Genomic DNA, 21,963 nt, shown 5'->3' on the forward strand with positions numbered 1-21,963 from the left:
GTACAGACTAGGAGCACCGAGCGGGGAGGAGACCCAGCCCCATCAAGACAGAAGGAAACTGGGGGAGGGGAAAGAAAACTTCCCCCTGTCGGAGACAGCAGCGTGGCCGTGGGAAGAGAAGGGAAGTGGGGACGTTTACCTCAGTCAGACACTCCGCCTCTGGGCATGTGGGAAAGCGAGGGAGGCGGGGGAAAGGTTGCACAGGAGCGAACTCGCAATAGCTCCGGCCACTGCTTTTGAGCGAGGATCTGGATGGAGAGCTAGAGCTTTCTGCTTCACTTCTTCCCTCCTGGAGGCCATTTCTCCATATTTAACACGGATAAAGACGGGGCGCTGGGCCGAGTCAGGATAAGCCAAAGTTGCCGCCTTCCCCACGTAGACCCCGCTCCGGCCCCTGGCCCAGGCGGGAGATGCGGCCTTAGGGGACGCTGAAGTTACTCCGTGGAGGGGGAGGGGTCGCCAGGCTCCCCTCCAATCACGGTGGCCGCTTCCGCTATTTGCATGTGTTATGCTAATACAGACCTCCCGCTCAGCTCCCTCCGAGCTCTCCGCCCCCTTGGAGGGTCTCCGGCGGAGCCCGCCGGCTGGGCGAAGGTGAATACATTATGCTAATGAGGCGGGCTTCTGCCCGGGCTTTGGAAGGGGGCGCAATGCTGCGGGAGCCCGGGGCTGGAGGCCGGGCGCCGGGAGGGGGTCGGGGGAGGGACGTCGTGCTCGGAGCGCGCGCGCACACACACGCACACACTCACACACGAGCATCCCGAAGGGCATATAAGGCTCGCACCCGCGAGGCTGCGGAGATACTTCGTGCAGCCGCGACTTCAGCCTCGCCCCTCGAATTTGCTCTTTGGGTTATTTCGTTTTCCTGTCTCCTTTCCCCCTTAGCCACCCCTTTTGCGCTGCGCTCTCGCGGTTTCTCTCAGCCTTTCTGCCTGGAACTGAATGTAGGTAGGAAACAGGTCGGCGTGCGGAAAAACACTGAATAGGCAGAAATAAGGCAAACTAACAGAGACGCAACAGGTCGGGTGCTCGGTGGCGAGGGCGAGCGGCGGCCCCTCGCTGTGCCTCTCGCGCAGTCCCCTTGGAGCCTGGGCGGGCGCTGTCGAAGACCCTTTCTGAGGTGTTCGTCCTCTGAGGGGCTAGGAGGGCCATCCGGGTGGGTTTCATTCCGGTTTTAACCTTTTTTGCCACCAGTCCCCAGACTGAGGGTGCTTTTCACTCCCAGCTGGGGGGAGAGAAGAGAGCGGAGAGGATGGTCCACGACCGCTGGTCTCGGCGCTGAGGAAAGCGGAGCTCCATCTCCGTGCCCCGACTCGATCTCCGCCAACTAGTTGTGCAGCCACCCAGACTGAACTTTTGGAGGAATCGTCCTTTTTCTTTCCTTTCAAGATTCTTGGAAGTGGTAGAGAGTGGGAGGCGAAGCCGAGGCAGCTGATCCCTCCACGATGCTGGTGAAGAAGCATGCGGGGAAAGGTGGGGGCCGGGAGCCAGGCTCCGAGGACCCGAGGCAGCGTTGTGCCTGGACCGTGCCGCCGTGCACCTCCCTGGCGGCCCTTCTCTCAGTGGTGGCCCTGATGTCTTGTCTGTACCTTGGGGTGAAAACCAACGACCTCCAGGCGAGGATCGCTGCTCTCGAATCCGCAAAAGGGGACCCTTCCATTCATCTGCTCCCTGATCGCCTGGATCAGCTCAAAGCAGTGGTGCAAGAGAAAGTGGAGCAACTTCTGGCTCAGGTGTGAAAGGCTGGGGTGTTTTGCACGTGGATAATGTCTTGCACAGGCGTGATTCTGTGTACACGATCAGCCTGTACCCTTACTGTATGCATACTTGGTGTGGCTGGGTGTGCATACGCTAGGCGACCATTTATGCTCACTGTAGCCTATTATTTGTATATGCACATCCTTTGATATCACACTCTCTGTCTCTATCATCTTCCCTCACTCTTAATGTTTGCATGCTAAACATATATGGAAGACTGAAAGAGGGAAGGGTGGCCAGAAAGGCAGCGTGGCATTTTATCTCTTTTTAGTTTTCTAGAGTGACATACTAATCTTTTCCAATTTTTTGGAGAATATTCCTTGTAAAGCTAACATCTGTTAGGTCCTTCATATATTATAAGAAGGTTCGTGCCATAGGTGTTATTAATACACAAATGGTAATCGCTCTTAAAAATGAAGTAAACCTATATGTGATTTTAAATTGATCATTTCACACATTAAATGTTTTCATATTTAATGTTTGAAAAGAAAAAAAAATGTAGCTTATTTTTTTTTTTTATAAAGGATGCAGTGGCAGGGGTGTTTATGTATGCAGCGCCATTGCAGTTGCGAGTTGAAAGGAATCTAGGTTACGTTTATCAAACCAGGGGTGGCATTAGACTAGAGTTAGGGGGTTTTCTGGAACTTGCTCTTCCGACAGAGAGGCTGTGTGGCAGTAGTTGCAGCATGACGTGATAAACAGTTGACCTTCATGTACACAATATTGGGTGTTTTAAAACCCATAGGTTACCTAAAACTCCAGCATGGTAAAGCCAGGTTTTGGCATTGACTGCATGTGCTTGAGCTTGAGGGAGAAAGTGGAGGGTGGTGGTAGTTGAAGAATGGAGAAAGATGTTGTACAAGTCCAGCAGTCTTGACACGGTGTCAGAAGTCATTTCTTTTTTTAGGGCTTGGGTACTGTTACCTTTTGACTAAAGTCCAAGTACATATGTAAATGTTAGTTATGCAGGCTATCAAATGCTGGTAAATCAAGCATATGGCCAGAGAGTTCCTAAAGAATCTGTTTCTCTACAATGCTACTGATGACAATACCTCTTCTTTTCCTACAGAGATCCTATGAACATATGGCTAAAATAAGAATCGCAAGAGAAGCACCTTCAGAGTGCAACTGCCCAGCAGGTAAAATGGAACTTATTTTTTAACAAGGTTTCCTCCATAGCAGAGTATTTTTAAAACAAAAGTCCTGTATCTGTCAAGTCTACCTGTAATAATAGTAAAGAAAGAATGCAGGCCCAACTTACTTTAATAAAATCAACATGTCTCAGTCAAAAGAATGGCAAATAAAGCCCCAAATATTATTTTAAGCAGCATACCAAGGCCTGTTAGGGGAAAGCAAAGGAGATAAAGATAATCACCAAGAAAAATACAAGCAAGATGGCATGCAAAGACTAAGTTTTTAGATTCACGGATTTGAAAAATATTCTTCCTTTTTATTCAGTTTTAATGTCTGTGGTGAAAAGGACTGCAGAACATGTTAGATTCTGAATTCCCTGGTGGCTCATACTGCATTAGTACAGATCTCCATTTGTTCCCTTTGACATACGGTTATGTTAGTAAATTACCCTAACCTCCTCACCTGCTTTTATTCTTTTCTATCAAAAAGGTTCTCTTTCCTATCCTACAGCTAATGATGAGGACTGAAAGAAAATAAAATTCTTTATCTTGAGCTTCTTATTATGAACTATTGCATTCTTGATGACTTCTCAGAAAAGGCTGTTCTGTCTTTTCATTTTTCTGTGTAGCTTTAGGGAACTGTTTTAATGACAGCATATTAATAGAAGGATGGAGAAGAGAGACATCAGTGAATAGAAACTCCTATGTAATCATTAAATCTTCATTCACAGATCTCTGAGGCTTGGTAGTCAGTCATCTATGGGTCTAACAGTTTGGGAGGCATTGGAATTTGTCTACTGGGAAACCTCTAGCGGATTCAGCTGATATAAGCCATGAAAAGCTCCCATAAGTTTTGAGATTTTTATTTCAGATAAATGTTGTTAATGCATTTACAAGCGTTTTCATTTTTTTCATGATCACTATAGAAAAATGAGTCTGTTACCTTTTCTTTAATTTTCAGGAACATGATACTTTAGATGATACTGATATTCAGAAAGGCTAGTTCCTGTGTTTTTTCATATTCTGGATTTTTTTTTTTCTCACGAGAACGTGCTTTGACACAACTAAACCGGGCACCATGGTTAGAAGTTTCAAATGTTAGCTCCTGGTTGTACATCATGAAAATTTTACCATTTATGTTCTGCTGCATTGTTGACCATAACCGAGCTGGTTTGTTTGTTTGTTTCAATTGAGAAGATATACACATTAGATAACAAGAAAACAAAGAGTTAATGTTCGACATTGGAGATTTCATTCTTGGTTTTTTTTCAGTTGGGAAAGACCTCAGAAGTCAGAAATTCAAGGAAGGCACTTTTCTAGTGCAGGAATTAACTTCCAACAACCTCATCAGCCTGTAGGGATTATTTAAATTCCCAAGACAGTTGGTACAGGACTTCACTGATCATACCACTTAGACTCTGCATTTTCTGTATGTAGTATTCTTGTTAGCTGTGTGAAAAACAAACCTGTTTAATTAATAGGATTCTTAGTGAACTTGGTAAAATTTAGAAAAGCGACAACCGCAGCACTGAGTTGCTTTTTGTAGTTAAATCTGCTTCTTGATGTTTGATGCAAGTTAGTTATTGAGGTCTAATTTGTAATCTGGAGGAAAGCCATTACATTTAGAGGGCACCTTATATTATCTTGGAACATCGTTTTGAAACGTTTTCTTCTTAACATATTAACTTCATAATAAATGGTGATTTTACCCTAAGAACACACAAATAAATGATGAATTGGTGATTTCCTTGGCCTTTTGTTGGTTCTCACTAATGGCTGCTTTACTTTCTTGCCACCACTAGAGCTCCACATTACATCAGTTTTCACCAGATGTAATGAAGAGGTAGACATTTGAAGGTGTACAATCTAAGACACGGAATCAAACATGTTTCTTGCTGACAAATCACTATTATAGAAATGCTATAGTATTTTTTTAGTTTGCAGAATAATCAGACATCATCAAAATAAAGGCATTATTTTGAACATAGTATCCTGGGAGGAAACAAGTTATTTTGAATTATGGTTAGTGAGGTATTGTCTTAGGGAATGAATGGCCTGGCCCGGAGGATTAGAAAGGAGATATGGAGCTTCCCACCTGGTTTGGCTTTAACCCTGGTTTGTGGTGACTAAGAGTTGTCACCCAGACATCTGTTTGTAGGGCAGAGTGAGACAAGTCTGTGACCTCAGCTCAGTTCCTGTGGACACATGCCCACCCCTTGAAGTTGACACTCTTGTTGACAGTTTCCGTCACAGAGCCAAGGACTGATAGCAAAGGGCCAATGCCCTGTTGTTTGTGTTCACTTTAATTGCTTTTGATAGAACTCAGTCCCAGTGAAGTTTATCCAGGTAGGCTACAAGGAAGTCGTAGAATTTATAGATTTTTTTTTTTTAACACAGGAAAGAACTTTTGTGGAAAAGGGATGGGAAAGACTATTATTGAATGGTTTGTAATTGTAGGGGAAGCACTCTTATTTAATCTTCCCAACAACCTTGGGAGTTAAGTGCTACTAATCTCATATTTACAGATGAAGAAACTGGACACAGAGAAGGTGACTAACTTAGCATAGTAAAGGCAGAGTCACGATTCATGCCCACATCTGACAAAATCAAAAGCACAAAGTCTAATAAGCAATAGAGAATGAATATAGGTTTTGGGCTGGACAGTACTGGAATCTTGGGTCTACTACTAATTAACTGTGGGACCTTCTCTATATTCCAGGTTCCTCATCCACAAAAAAGTGTCATATACTACCTTCCTCAGAAGTTGATAATTTGCATAAAGTGTGACATTTTAGTGGTTATTCATTAGATAATAGTTATTATTCTTTTTAATATATTATGCACTACTTAACTCTAACCTGGTCCATGGGGACGCATGATGTGGGTGGGAAAACTTAGCCCTGGAGATGTATATAACTTGTTCAAAACCCAAAGGCTAGTTAATGGCAGGTTTTGGATTAGAATACTATGGTTAGTTAAGCAAATATATCTGCAGATCATTCATGCAGATAATCAAAATGAGTCAGTATCTCTTAGTGCTATATCAATGGAGATTGGTCCTTTATAGATATTTATATTAGTCTAATAAATTGTTTTTACCAAATTTGAAGGAAAAACTTTTGACCTTGTAGGTAAACCATGATTGAAGTGGTTAGAATTTGGGATTAAAAGAGTATGAGGATATGTCTTTACAGTTTTGATAACACATGTTTTCTAAAAGAAGTGCTTTAACTGTCTGACTCATTTTCACACTTATTTTTTTAAATGTTTATTTATTTTTGAGACAGAGAGAGAGAGAGGGAGGGTGGGAGTGTGTGAGCAGGGCTAGAGGAGGGGCAGAGAAGCGAGAGACAGAACTCAAAGAGGGCTCCAGGCTCCACACTGTCAGCACAGATCCTGACTCGGGGCTCAAACTCAGGAATTGTGAGATCGTGACCTGAGCTGAAGTCAGACACGTAACCGACTGAGCCACCCAGGCGCCCCTCATTTTTACACTTATTTTTTAACAGTTTTACTGAAGCATAATTTATAATACTTACCCATTTTAAGTGTATGAATTAAAAAAAATTAAATAAATTTATAGAGTTGGGCAACCATCACCATAATCTAATTTTAAGTCACCTTTGTTGCTTCCCGAAAATTTACATTTACTTTTTTCATGTGCTTGGAGAAATTCTAGTTTTTGAATATTTGCTGTAAAGAAACCCCATAATAAAATGAAAAAGCCATACAAATTGAAGCTCTGCTTAGCACAATATTTGCTTTAGTAGTAGCTGAACCATAGACGTTCAGCTGACATCCCGTGGCTTGGCCTCGGTAAAACTTGACCCTCACAGGAGTGAATAAATTGGCTGTTTGCTGTGGCTGTAGAATCTTGTTTTGGGTTTTGTTCTTGGAGCCCTGCATCAAGTGTGTATAAACCAGGCATATTTATAGGAGGGTTTCTGTGTTCTAACTGGTAAAGAACACTGGGAGCCAGGCAGCCAACCAAAAGATATTTAGATCAGAAATGTTTCTGTACCCTACTCATCAGTAGTGTTGTTTTCCCAGGATATTAGTTACAAGAACCTCTAAGCTGTAATGGATAGAGAATGTGAATGGGCAATAAAGAATCCAGAGTTATAATCCTGGCTTTGTTATTAACATGTTGTACAATCTTGGACAAGTCATTTCCCAAAAGAATGACTTTCATAGGCTCTATTTTCATATCCTTAAAATAAGGAGTATTGGACTAGAATGATTTTGAAGGGCATTTGTTGCTTCTCTAGGTTTAAAGAGCCTGCTGTGTGCCAAAGATCATGCTAGCTACTGGGAATATGCTGATGAACAAGGCAAACTTGGTATCTGCCCTCATGGAGCTTACATTTCAATGAGAATGACAGACATTTATTTAAAAATAGCATAAATTTGGGGCACCTGGGTGACTCAGTCGGTTAAGCAACTGACTTTGGCTTGGGTCATGATCTCACCGTTCGTGGGTTCCAGCCCCGCATCGGGCTCTGTGCTGATGGCTCGGAGCCTGGAGTCTGCTTCAGATTCTGTATCTCCCTCTTTCTCTGCCCGTCCCCTGCTTGTGCTCTGTCTTTCTCTGTCTCTCAAAAATAAATAAAATGTAAAAATCGCATAAATTTAGTCATGACAAGTGCAACCTCGAAAAAGAACTGTGTGCTTTGGAGCACATGACCACAATTTCTTTCATATTGTAAATAGTAGGACTTTATTGTTCTTTTCTCTGGGGGTGGAGGGTAGAGAAATTCACAGTAGGAGAAATCATAATATAAGAAAATCTGTGTTTTGATTACAAATAAAAGTGCTAGCAATGTATAATGCTATATTGTATTGCTGCTTTGCATAACCTCACCTGGCTTTGGCATTCCAAGAATTTATGGTCAGATAAATGCATATTGATACCTGATTTACCTATACTGATACCCAACTGAAACAAAAAAGCGGCTTTAATATATAAGGTTTGTGATAAATCGGATGGTGATTTATTCTTCTACATTTCTTCTGAACACAGGGAGATTTGGGCTGGATAAGAGTCCAAACTTCCTGTCTGGTGGTACTAAACAGTGTCCTTGCACTTGACTCCTCTACATTCATTGATAATGATGAAATGGAGCACAGCTACTCATCAGCTTGGAGAGTTTAGCTGGAGATAATAAAGATATACTATATAACTTTCAATGTTCCTATACACCCTGCAAGTCTATGAAAATTACTGTATACAAAAAAAAAAGAATAAATGTAGGCAAATAAAAGTACCTCTGATTCATGTATGTGAGTAATACAGCCTCTGGTGCTAGGTTTTGTGATATTTTCTCAATTTTTGGTAGAAATACATGTTACTGTAGCTTTAAGGTTGTGCACCCTTTTCCATCATGTGGGAAGACCTTTATTATTACCTTGCTAACATAAATTTACTTTATCATATAAGCTGTGTATTTCCTACTAACATGGTTTTTCACTTATGCTGTACGTTTTTCCTAACCCGCTGCACAATGAATGGATGGAGTGCATTGAGTAAGGACATAATATGTGTAGATTTTCAATTATGTAAGGTAAAGAACAGTCAGAAATGGTTTGCAGAAAGAAAGCAAATTAAAATGCTATAAATGTTATTTAAATGAGAATAGCAGGCTTTCCTCTCCTTTCCTAAGGCCAGACAATACAACGTGACATCCAAGCACCTCAAAGCATTCGTGTTACATGGTTTCAGTCCTAATGAGCACAGCAGTTTGGGTGTAACACTTAGTTGTCCAGTAATGACAGCTGGCAAAATGCCCTGTCACCCAAAGGACCAGGGACAAATTGCCTCTTGAAGCAGTGTTCTTGTTTCTTAGCTTCTCTTCTGTGTTTCTTGTCTAAAAATTATTAAGAAGTTATTTCTTCAAGTCTTCTTTTCTCTTTCTTACCTGGGTAATTCTGTTTTTCTATGAACTGGGAATTATTTAAGAAAAGGGTATCCGTTCTGCATAGGGGTTAATTCTTTCTGGCTCACTTGATAAACGTACAGATACAAGTAGCCTTGCAGGGCCATAATAACCTATTGCGCTTATGATTGGTTTCTAACTGTGCAAAATCAACTACATGACGTTTACAAAACCACTATTTGAATGTCAAAATTAGCTCTAGGAATGGAGAAGGAAGGCATCCTCTCTAGATGAAATTAGGTAAATGGAGAGCTGGTGGTGGGGAAACATGCCAGAATGAGGACTGTTTTACAGTCCAGGGGGGCCATTTCCTGCTTCAGGGGGAACCACGCTAGACACTCATCAAAATGACATCAATCTTTGTTATCTTCGGTGGAAACCATCCAAAACCTATTATGAAAAAGTGTTTTTATTCCATCCTACCACTTTATAAACATTACTTGGTGATTTGATGGAAGCTGAGAATGTGAAAACAATGCATGGGTTAGTCTGGGCTACAGGCTGTAGCCAATATGTGACTGCTCAACACAGAAGCATCCCCACCCTCCGTGGCTTGCCAGTATGGGTGAAGATCCATGCCGTGAATATCCACTCATGATATTTAATACTTTTTTTCCCAATGTGTGTTAACAATGACTATGGTATACCTGCATATTGAATGCTTAGCTATGTATAGTTATTGTTTCATTTGGGATGTGTTCAGCACTCTTGCAGTTAAAAAATATTTTAAAACTGACCTTTAAAAAGGAGGGATGCAGAAGAGTGGGAAGCAGAAGGATATGGAATTACTCACATTATTAAAATCGACCACTTTTCACCAGTATCATATATTCTTTCAAATGACTACTCTGTGAGTCTCTTAGGTATAGGATTCCTTAAAGAAATGCCACCAGATGGCAGACACCTTCCCTCTGTGACCACAAGGAGGAGGAACTGAGCTGAATAGTGGGACTTCGGTCAGCCTCTTCCCAGTTCAGTTCCTAGCTGATTTCTTGACTTCTGTTTGCAATGGAAGAGATTAATGGGGGGAAGCAAGTAATTTCTTCCACCTATATTTGAAGACTAGAATGTAGTATGAGCTTTTAAAACAATTTAATTTAAAACAATTTAAGACAATTATTTAAAGCAATTTAATAAATTTCACATTTGTATTAGTCATTATTAGTTATTTAGTAGATCAATTCACAGTTAGGAGCTTGAAGCCAGTATTCTAATAGCTAGAATACATGAACTAAATATAATTGAATTTATCAACTGGGGATTTTGTGCTCATCCTTTGTAATTTCTCAGAATCAAGAATTGTTTGAAATCACGATCACGATTTTGACATCATTTCATCTGTCGTGTCCGTTTTAACTTCAGTTACCACATGATAGTTGAAATGGGTTCTTTATTGTGTTCTTTAGCCTGATTGCTTAGTCTGATTTCCAGGAATGCCCCAAACTGTGTCTGTTCCTTTGGATAAAAAAATTTTAGATTTTAGAAATTCTAGGCTTCTGGGTTATGTACACAAAGTTTTTATTCTTCTATTTGAAATGTGGTCAGCACGTATTTAAGTACAATTTTCACATTTAGGCTAAGTGGCTGAGTAAATGGGATGAATTGTAGCCAGCTCTAGTTTGCACATTATGGTACATTTGAGAGTCAGAATATATCTAACTGGAAGTAGTGGCAGGGGTAGAGTCTATTTTTTCTTTCTTTATCAAAGAGGTCTCATGTAAGAGGAGTAAAAGGGGAGGAGGGAAAAGCCACCCACATCCCATAATCTCTTGGAATCATACCGCTTTGCCTTCATTTTGAGTAAGTCTAGTGTTTTAGAGTTCTTACAAGGTAGAGAGAGTCAGAGGAATTCTCCATTATAGCTCTATCTCCAGCATCCTCTTTGGCCCTTGTAGCAGTGAATGGGAGAACAAAATCTCTTAGGAATCCCTCCTTCAAGTCTGTTACAGGACCAGAGTTGTGTTCTTATTTTTGATTCTTAAGATGCTAGAATTAAATATGCCTGGAAAACTGATACAGTTCTTTCCCAGCATTCCAGGATCTTAGGTCAGTTCCGGCAGCTATCAAAGGTAAGTTGTTTGCGTAACCCTTATAGGAATTATGAAACTCCAATTTGTGTCTCAGGGGCTCTAGAATCCAGCTGGTATTTTTTAGATGTACATGATATGACCGTAAGGTAAAACATCCACAAAGCACCAACCTTTTGACTTTAAAGTCGTGCTAGAAATACTGGCAAAATCTAGGGGTAAGTGAACATTGGAATACTAAAAGTCATTTTTTTTTTTTTTTTTTTTACTGAAATTATTAAGGCTCAAGGTCCGAGAAGATAAAGTTAGAAAGGATATAAGCTTCTTAAATAACTGTCTTTCTGAGGATGGATACCGATTTGATTGGGGGCGGTCATATGAGTGCAGTGGGTTAAGGATCAGCTGACTCTTGTGGGCAAATCCTGACCCTAACTGCTAAGTGGTCTCATGGTATAATTGTATCCTACTTCCTGAGGGAGTGTGTTGGGAGTGCACTTCTACCAATGTCAATTATGAGCTTCATGGTTGGGGTTCTGGTTTGTATCTGTGTATTTCTAGGGCTTATTGTAGAATTCTCTACAGAAGATTCTTTATAAATGTTCATAATTATTATAATGGATATCTGTCAACTTGACCTGGTTGAGGACTTTTATTGAGGTTTATCTCTTTACATACACTAATATTCTTATCCCCAGGACTTTTTAACATTTTCCCTGAGGACTTTGTGGGCCATAATATATTAAAGCTAATACAAATCTTGGAGATCAAGTAGTTCAGGGGCTTTCCAATATTTCTTAAAGAAGCTGAACTGTTCAATCTTATTTATTTATTTATTTATTATTTTTGAGAGACAGAGACAGAGTGCGAGCAGGGGAAGGGCACAGAAAAAGGGAGACACAGAACTGGAAGCAGGCTCCAGGCTCTGAGCTATCAGCACAGAGCCCAACGTGGGGCTCGAACTCACAACCCGTGAGATCATGACCTGAGCTGAAGTTGGATGCTTAACCGACTGAGCCACCCAGGTGCCCCTGAACTTTTCCATCTTATGAGGAAACGTAGTAAATGAAATTGGATGTAATGTTAGCTACACCTCCCCCATGCTGGCCCCTGAGGTATCTCCATAGGACCTTAGGACTCCATAGAGGATCTATTAGAGGACCTATTAGAAGATCACTGGAAGTCCAATCCCCAGTGTGATATCATATCCCACGTCTAGCGATACTATATACTTGTTAACACAGAAACTGCCTCCAAAATTCTGTACTTAGAAATATTACTAAGAATGATAGAGGCAAAATTATTTATTAAGAAATGAATAGAATCCAGAAACAACTATTAATGTCATATTGTCTCTTTACTGGGTTGTACTGGCCCAGCAAAGAAGGTATAATAATGGTGGTAGCACAGGAAAGCTGGGAAGATGCACTGTGTAACTGAGTATGATCCTGTTTATCAGAAAATCAATATCCCACCTCATGCTTTTTCTTAAAGTTAGTCATATTTTAAGCCTTCACGTCAGCATATTATTCTTGTTTATTCATAAGTTTTCTGTGTTTTTCAAATTTCTTTCCTTGTATTTTTACGTATTCTTTAATTCTAGGTATTATATTGGGCCTTATCACAAAGTTACAACAGTCCATTGCCTTTTAAAATATATATATATGTAAAGCAGTTGATTTTTTAAAAAGTTTATTTTTTATTTTTGAGAGAAAGAGAGTGATCAGGGGAGGGCAGAGAGAGGGGGATAGAGGATCTGAAGTGGGCTTCGTGCTGACAGCAGAGAGCCTGATGCAGGGCTCTACCTCACAAGCCATGAGATCTGAAGCTGATGACAGACGCTCAACAGATTGAGCCCCCAGGTGTCCCTAATGCAGTAGTTTTTAAACTAATGGTTAACACTTAGTTTAAGTAGTATATGAAAAATAAGTATCCCTCAAGTACTATATTGTGAGAGAGTTGTTATTAAAGATGTCTCTGGGATCTTTGAGACTTTTTAACTTGATTTTTGTGTGTTAAGCTGATGATGTTTATGTATTAAATTTAAACTTACAGTACAATGAGAATATATGAATTGGGCATTAATGTTTAAATGCTAAAAGGGAAAACGTTAGGAATTAACAATGTTTTAGCCAATAGTGAATGATATGTACAGTGCATTTTACAGAGGAAGTGTAAATCCAGCTGCAATCATAGTGTAACAGGTACTGCAGTTTGACAGACAATACTCTACCTCCGGTGGAAATGCATGTCCACTGTCATCAGCAATGCTGTTGACCGTTTTGAGTAGTGACTCATGGACGGTAGTTTGGTCAAGTACAACACCTTACTCAATTGTCTTATTGGACAGATAATAGTAAGGCACAGCAACTACACAAGTTATTGAGCTTTGGTGAGCAATTTATTTTCTCTTCAATACATAGTCTCAACCTATAGACTTTTGGGAAGTCTTGGAAGAGAAAAATGACTTTTCTTTTTTAAACTGCTTTAGGGGCACCTGGGTGGCTCAATCGGTTAAGTGTCCAATTTCAGCTCAGGTCATGATCTCATGGTGTATGACTTCGAGCCCCGCGTTGGGCTCTGTGCTGACAGCTCAGACACTGGAGCCTGCTTTGGATTTTGTATCTCCCTCTCTCACTGTCTCTCCTCCCACTCATGCTCTGTCTCTCTCTCTCAAAAAAAAAAAAAAAAACATTAAAAAATTTAAGAAAAAAAACCAGCTTTAGTTACCTTGCTTTCTAAGAGAGAACAATTATCAGGAAAGCAGCAAAGATAGGGAGGTTGACCAGGTACTAAAGGCTGGAGAGATCATATATACTAACCAAAGCTATCGTAAGCTGGTAAAAAGAGGTTTAACTGAACAAATTATATGCTCTACATTTACTTCCCAAACCCTACAGATATGCTGACAACTTCCTAGGAGTTTAAGAAGCAAGACTGACAGTGGTGGCTTAGTACTACTCTACATGTTATGCATCTGGAAGTGTTTAATAAAGGAAAAACTCTAGCATTGAGAAAGTACATCCATAAAGAAAACAGGGCTTTTATGTTCTTGTATATAGTTTCCTTCTGTGCAGTTATTTAATGCTCTGAATTTCAGCTTCTTCTGAGGATACTTCCCTGAATGTTGGCTTGGTTCTGTGATCAAATTCTATATGAGGAATGCTATGTGTTGGTGGTAAAATATATGTCACCATTTTTACAACATTAAAAAAGAAGTTAAATTATTTTGATGTCAAAACTGTCCTTGAATTGAGAGGTCTGAGGTATTCTTTCTGTTTTCTATGTGTGAGCCATAACACATTAGACTCAGGATGTGTTTTATTCTTTTAAGCCTTTCATCTATTTGAACAGAAAACTTTTGCTTCCAGTATCAATCCTCAAGAAGGAATCCCAGATAGAGGGATTTTCTAATCAGTCACGTTTGTCATCTATATTTGAGCATCACCCATCATTTTTCTCATCATTTTCAGTTTTTGTTTTTTGTTTTTTTACAAGTCTCCACTTTTAACAGTGCTGGGCATTTTTAAATAATGTTCATTGAACTTCTGAAAACCAATAGTGAACATAGCAAAAACACCCATAGAGAAATGATGCCCTGTCAGGCTTTCAATGAATAAGCATTTGCCCTGATGTGCTCTGTTGTTGGCAAACAGGCTAGACAAGGATTGTCTTTGGGATGTAGCTATGTATCTATGAAACTACAGAAATAGAGTATCTTCTGTGTTCCCAAATAAGAGTCAGGCCACTCTCCTTTCCATCCTCCCTCCCTTGCCTTCTCTAGAATGAATATAGATTCTATTTTTCTTGCATTCTAATGTTTGTTTATTTTCGAGAGAGAAAAAGAGACAGAGCACGAACAGGGGAGGGACAGAGAGAGAGGGAGACACAGAATCCGAAGCAGGCTCCAGGCTCTGAGCTATCAGCACAGAGCCTGACGTGGGGCTCAAACTCACAGACTGCGAGATCATGACCTGAGGTGAAGTCGGACGCTTAATCAACTGAGCCACCCAGATGCCCCGTATTTTGCCTCCATTCTATTGGTGACACTCTACTTAGCTTACTGTCCACTTCTAATTTGATCAGTCAGGGACTTTATCACCTTTCAGTCTCAACACCTCTATGCCTTTCCTGGGCAATAGCTGTAGTTATGATTACATTTATTTATTTTTTGAGAGACATAGAGAGACAGAGCACAAGTTGGGGAGGGGCAGAGAGAGAAGGAGACACAGATCCGAAGCAGGCTACAGAGCCTGACACGGGGCTCCGACTCACAAACCGTGAGATCATGACCTGAGTGGAAGTCGGATGCTCAGCCCATTGAGCCACCCAGGCGCCCCAGCTGTAGTTATGATTAAATCCAGCAGTGTAACTGAGGAATTGTGAATGGGAACCGTCAATACTTCTCTCAGATTTCAATAACTAATTGTTTTCTCAAAAATTACTGTTAAAGGTAATTTTCAAAAAAGGTAAAATTGTGACTTTCATACAGATAAAAAGCGAACATGTGTTAAAGATTTTGCTTAAATCGTGAAAGAAGGAACTGATAAGGTGTTTTAACTAGTTCAAAGGAGAATTTAAAAACAGATACATTTATAGTCTAGAATATCAAACTTGTGTAGATGGAGGCAAAACTGGACTTTTTCCACAGTGGGGGAGGGAAGTCAATTGCACTCAGTCAGAAAGAATTTGCATGTCTGTGGTAAGATTTATTTTGCTTTACTATTAGTTATCTACAACTTACAGTTTTAAATAGCCCTGAAAGAATCAGAATTAGGTAAGTGGGAAGGATACGCTCTAGACAGTGCATAGTTTTTCACTGTGCTGAGCTGTCAGCACAGAGCCTGACATGGGGCTTGATCTCACATGAACCGTGAGATCATGACCCGAGCCAAAGTTGGACGCCTAACCTACTGAGCCACCCAGGCACCCCATAGCTTTGTATACTTTATATACTAGACCCCTGAGGGTTGTTCTGATTGGTAGGTCTATACAACTGGCATGAGTTGCAGAAGTGGCCTTTAAATTCATAACACTGAAGAGTTGTTTAAGGTAATAGACCACTTTGGAAGACTCAGCTTCCTGTGTTTCAGTATCAGTAAGTAGCTTTCACTGATGTTCAAGAGGGAGTTGCTGACCTAACCTTTGTGTTTGAGAATATTATATCCAGGCAATTATATTATTTACATAGGCTACGCTTATCCTCTGTGAGTATGTGGTTGCCTGGGGATTTTGTGCTATTTTGGCCATTTTGGCCTTGACTTCAAGTTTGTTCTAGTTTGGCTTTTCCTTGGGCACTCTCATCATATTCATGTGTTGCTGCTTCAGACAACTTGTCTTTAGTCCATACTCTAAGCTTTATTTGCTTATTCTTGGCCAGTTGCCTCTCCTGTTGGACTCTGTCTTGTTTGATCTCCTACTACTTCTACTGCTACCAACTCATATTTACTTCACTTACTAGTAGCCCAGACAGCTCAGCCTCAGCGACCCAGGTATATGGATACTTTACTCTGCTCCCACCTGTTTCTTTCTTTCTTTCTTTCTTTCTTTCTTTCTTTCTTTCTTTCTTTCTTTCTTTCTTTCACATTTTTTAAATGTTTTTTAATTTACTTTTGAGACAGAGAGAGACAGAGCATGAGCAGGGGAGGGGCAGAGAGAGAGAGGGAGATACAGAATCTGAAGCAGGTTCCAGGCTCTGAGCTGTCAGCACAGAGCCCACACTGGGCTTGAACTCACAAGCGGCAAGATCATGATCTGAGCTGAAGTCGGATGCTTAACTGACTGAGCCATCCAGGTGACCCTGCTCCCACCTGTTTCAGTTGCTAAAACCTTTTGGCTGAGCCCACTGGGATTTTGTCAGAATAGCTGAAGCTAGATAATGGCCCTTCCTATACATTCTAGGAAGACAGTGTATTAGAATGGCAGCCAGGGATGGGTGGGGATACATGGAAACTACATGGTTTTTGGTGCTTCGTTGAGAAGCAGTTTGGTCTCATACTACTAGGTAGGGGAGAGAGTTAATTATAAATGTTAAATATTTTTATTTATTTATTTTTTAGTGTTTATTTATTTTGAGAGAGAGAGTGCATGCGCAGGGGAGGGGCAGAGAGAGAGTGGGAGAGAGAGAATCCCAAGCAGGCTCTGCACTGTCAGTACAGAGCCTGACACGGGGCTTAATCCCAGGACCCATGAGATCATGACCTGAGCCAAAATCAAGAGTTAGTCACTCAACCGACTGAGCTCCCCAAGCATCCCATAAATGTTAAATATTTTAGATATTAGTATCTAAAAATTATATATTGTGGGTGGTAACTGATCTCTGGTATTACCTAATTCCAGTCAACTATGGCAGAGGTGAAAGGATCATGTATATAGTAGTCTTTTGAGAATCTTTTTGTTCACCTAAATGATAAAGTATTTATTGTGATTTACTGTGGGTGACACCCTGTGCCATGTATGTTACTATTGAAAGAAATAAGTAGGCCGCAAAGCTCTGGTGGAGGAATAAGGGTGTCAGACTGAAGACTGCAAGAGAAGGAAAAGCTACAAAAGTGTAGCCTGTAGCCAACTATGTCTAATTTTAATGGATTTGAGACTACAATGATAATTGTTATTTGAACTCATAATTCCAGTTCATTTACTTTCACAATTTCAAAAATAGCAACATGTTATTAAAGAAGATGGTATTTGAATTTATTTTACTTTCTTCTAAGAATATTGACTAGTTCTCTAATGTATATAACGATACTTTGCAGAAATGTTAATGGCACTTCAATTAGATAGTTTTTCTGAAAAAAAAGAAAAAAAAAGATCTGTGTCAGTTGTTAGGTCAAATGCAACAGTTTTAACCCGTTCCCAGGCTACCTTTCATGGCAGTTACTTTTAAGAAGTCTTGCAGACTCCCTTGAACGTCAGTTCAGATTCTATGGTCCTATTTCCTAGTGAAGACAGAATCTCTGGGTCTTGACCTGACTCCCTTGGGTTATAAAGAATAGAGATCCACTCAGGTGGCCTTAAGCAATAGTGGTACAGGGATTCTCAACTTTGTCACTATTGACATTCTGGACTGGATACTTCTTTAAATTTGTTAAAATTTTTAAAAATTTTTTTTATTTTTGAGAGACAGAGAGAGACAGAGTGCAAGCAGGGGAGGGGCAGAGAGAGAGAGAGAAGGAGACAGAATCTGAAGCAGGCTCCAGACCCCGAGCTGTCAGCACAGAGCCCAACACAGGGCTCGAACCCACAAACCATGAGATCATGACCTGAGCCAAAGTTGGATGCCCAACCGGCTGAGCCACTGAGGCACCCTTGGACTGGGTAATTCTTTATTGTGGGAGGCTGTTCTGTGCATTGTAGGATGTTTAGCAGCATCCTTGATTGGCTTTTACACATTAGATGCCAGTTGCACCCCTTTTATTCTACACCCAGAAATGTGTCCAACATTACCAAATGTCCCTTAGGTGTCAAAATCACCCCTACTTGAGTACCTTTCTTTTAAAAGATGCCCAGTGAATAAGGAAGGCAGGACTAGCAAGAGCTCTGCAGGCTCCCCTGCAAGAACAGGGAAGGAGGGTGATCAGAACTTTAAGGATAGTTCTTTTCCCCTCAGCAGAAGGCATCCAGGGCAGTGCTCTCTGGGCTTAAGAATTTTATCTCTGCTTCTGCTGCCTTTGTCAAGGCTGCATTCCTCTGCTGTCTTTCTGCTGCTGCTTGTTGCCTTCTGGTCCAGTTATTGCTCAAGGTCAACCCCTTTCTTTGTGTTTGATTTCACCATTGTTGTTACTATTCTTAAAATAATACCCAGGGCAAGAAATGCAAGCATTTAAATTAAAAATGGTGCACAGCATCCCCTCTCTCTGCAGGAATCCAGTGTTACTGGTTGCTTGCCTTTCCTACACAGATTGATTCACATCATTGTTTTTGAAGGCTGTAGAGTAACTCTGTTGTACAAATGTAACACATTCTATTCATTGAGAAAGCAAATCACTTTTGAAGGTTTAGATGTACCTTCTTATTTCTTGTTCTCCTGTTTCCTGAGGAAGATTCCTTTGATTTCTACTTCTAGTCCACACAACCTCAAGCTGTATTTGAGGGAGTGTAATAAATACTTGTTGACTACATATGTTACTGATGTGGTGTGCTGATGACAAATCTTTAACAACTACTCTCAAAAAAAGTCCTGATTTGTGGCAATTGCAGATTTTTGGGGTGTAAGTGTCCTACCAAGGTTGATTGCAAGTTAACAAAGTGACATTAGGAAGTGATAAGTTTGAGTGTTTATTAACTTTGCTTTAATACAGTTTATTTTATTGTAAGTGTATATAATTAAAATTTTAACAATAACTGTGTTTAACAATGGGCTTGCAGAATCCTAAAAATGGAACAATTAGCTCTCCTAACTCAGCTTCTAGCACCCACTGGTTTTGATAGTCTTGTTTCCATACAGAGTATATTGCATTGTTTGGGGTAATGTTCTCTCCAAATGGTAATGCTGCCTCTGATTGTATTCAGTGTTGGGAGGGCCTTTAAAGGTTAGCTAGACTTACATTGCCTCAGGTGCTTGAATTCCCTTAGTGTGTTCTTGGCTAAATGTTTATTCAATTTAGGATTACCTCTTGAATAGACCATTCAGTCTTCAGACTGGCTGGTTAAAAAGCTCATGTTGAAATTTATCTCTTTATGAGCATCCACCATTTTATTTTGTATACCATCCTCACTCTCCATCATAAAAAATATATTGAATACCTCTGTACTATGACAACTTTTCCAATATTTGAAATCATTTACTGTATTTCCCATTAATATTTTCATTTTTTGGAATAAATGCCCTTAGCTCATTCAGGTATTCCAGTTCGTCTACTTCATTCTTAAAGTGTTGAAAACGGATTTGAATGAAACTCTGATAGGTCCTGACTGGCAAATACAAGAGGGGAAGAGAGGAAAACTTCCCTTGTTCTAGATACTATCCTGCCAACTAATACAGCCTAAAATTATAATAATTTTCTTGCTGGTCCCATAATTGAATTTACCAATACTGCATTTAACATTGATAAAAACTTTATTTTTTATGTACGCTGCTGTTAAGTCCTTTCTCCCTTTTATGGTACTTTTTTTTTTTTTTGGAAGAGGGAAGCAAATCAAGACCGTATGTTTATTTTCACAAAACCCAGCTCCCACCTTAGCAGGATTTGTTAGGCTAATGATTTTTTAAAATAAATTTCCAACTCCTCTTGGCTTAATATGATTTAGAAACTTGATAAACTGACCAACAGTGTTTTTCCTTGATTCTGAACTGAAATGTCTGAGCATGACAAAGTGCATTCAGAGCCCAGTGCCTTTCACTTTAGTTGCCATCAGTCTATTTCTGAACACCTTTCAAGTGTTTCTACCAGCGATCCATCCACTCGCGGCCTTCGTTGTATTGAGTTTGTCCAACTGTATTCCTGAAACACCATTTCTTTTTCACGTTAACAAATTTCCTGAGGAAGAACGTTTTCAAGACAAATCAGATACACACTGGGCTAAACAAATAAAAGATTTATTCACTGTAGAATTTGTATATTGTGAATCTCTAAAATGGGGACTATAATGTATCATGTTTTATAAACTTGTTTGGTCATGGAACACTTTATTTCTTTTAGATAAAATAGTATGGCTAAAAGTAAATTGTTCTATGTGGGTTGAGGTACAAGGGTGAAATACAGAGGAACTGCTTGGAAGTTTTCAGAACTTTAGCTGAGATCGGCCAACGTTAATTAGGAAAGTGGTTTCCAAGTTGCGGGAGTAGGGTTTGAGGGATGTATAGAAAGGAGGTGGAGGAAAAGAAGGAGAACAAAACATCGTGTAATTGGGGTTACTCCAGGTAGGACTTTAAACTGGAAGGCAAATTAGAATGCCAGGCAAGTAATACAATTGTGTGAAGTTTGTTAGACTAGAATATTCTATCATCAGATTGGAGTGTTAAGAGCCAGATAAAGCATTTAAATGTATTTTTTAAAAGCACTTTGCCAAACAAAGCAAATCTTTGTGTGTTATTTAGTCTGGTCTATGGGCCAGACTTTATGATAGCAGCTACCTAGTTCAGTCACACACAAATTTCCTCTTCTCATTTTTGGAGAAAAATTGAAGTACTTATATTTTATATAAATGTTTTCCTTTTCAATACACTTATTCTGCCTCATTAATGCTGTTTAGTTTTCTTTCTGACACATTTCAGGGTTTGCAGACTATCATTATGTTGATTAACAATATTATATTTTTATTTCCTTAAAAATATGATCTTTACTCTTTGTTTCTTTGATGATCTACCATGGATAGAGCAATCATAATAGAACTTAAATAGTAACTAGACATAATTAGTTACAATAAATATTTAAGGTATATCAAATCCTTTTTCTAAAAAATGTTTATTTCTGAGAGAGAGAGAGAGAGAGAGACAAAGTGAGTAGGGGAGGGGCAGAGAAAGAGGGAGACACAGAATCCAAAGCAGGCTCCAATGTTTCTTTATTTTTGATAGAAAGAGAGAGACAGACAGAGCGTGAGTGGGAGAGGGGCAGAGAGAGAGGGAGACACAGCATTTGAAGCAGACTCCAGGCTCTGAGCTGTCATCACAGAGCCCAAAGTGGGGCCCAAAGTCATGGACCACGAGATCATGACTGAGTTGAAGTTAGATGCTTAACTGACTGAACTACCTCGGTGCTCCTATGGTCTACATCAAAGCCTTTTATGTAAAGTCTGCATCAAGTGACCTAATAATATATAGGTAAAATGAATATCCTCAAGACTTCAAAGGTAAATCTGGAATACAGGAAGCTTAGAAAATTTTTTCTTATGAAAGTAGAAAAAATAATTTCTGATAAAGGTAGTATACATTCATTGTGAGTCATGTTATCTGTATGATATTCATATGGATTTCTTATAATTTAATAATTTCTCTTTTTATACCTCAAGATTATTTTCAGTGCCTTAATAAATAACTTTGCAGTGAATACTCTAATATATAAGTCTTTGTGTGTGCTGCTGATAGTTACTTACAGGTGGAATTGGTGATTCAAATGTTGTATAAACATTTGTACACCCATAATGCTTATAGTCAAATTGCACATTAGAGAGTGA

The 21,963-nt window shown here is 39.8% G+C and overlaps 1 protein-coding gene across 1 annotated transcript in view; it reads left to right on the plus strand.

The window, feature by feature from the left end:
- The first annotated feature begins 737 nt into the window (after window positions 1-737).
- Window positions 738-21,963, plus strand: part of COL25A1 (collagen type XXV alpha 1 chain) — a 460,013-nt gene continuing 438,787 nt past the window's right edge. The window contains exons 1-2 of the mRNA XM_053217073.1: window positions 738-1,733; window positions 2,828-2,897. Coding sequence (XP_053073048.1) covers window positions 1,446-1,733; window positions 2,828-2,897 — 358 coding nt within the window. The 5' untranslated portion in view covers window positions 738-1,445. The remainder of the gene's footprint in view (window positions 1,734-2,827; window positions 2,898-21,963) is intronic.

The sequence above is a fragment of the Acinonyx jubatus genome, chromosome B1 (assembly GCF_027475565.1).
Source record: "Acinonyx jubatus isolate Ajub_Pintada_27869175 chromosome B1, VMU_Ajub_asm_v1.0, whole genome shotgun sequence".
Taxonomy (NCBI): domain Eukaryota; kingdom Metazoa; phylum Chordata; class Mammalia; order Carnivora; family Felidae; genus Acinonyx; species Acinonyx jubatus.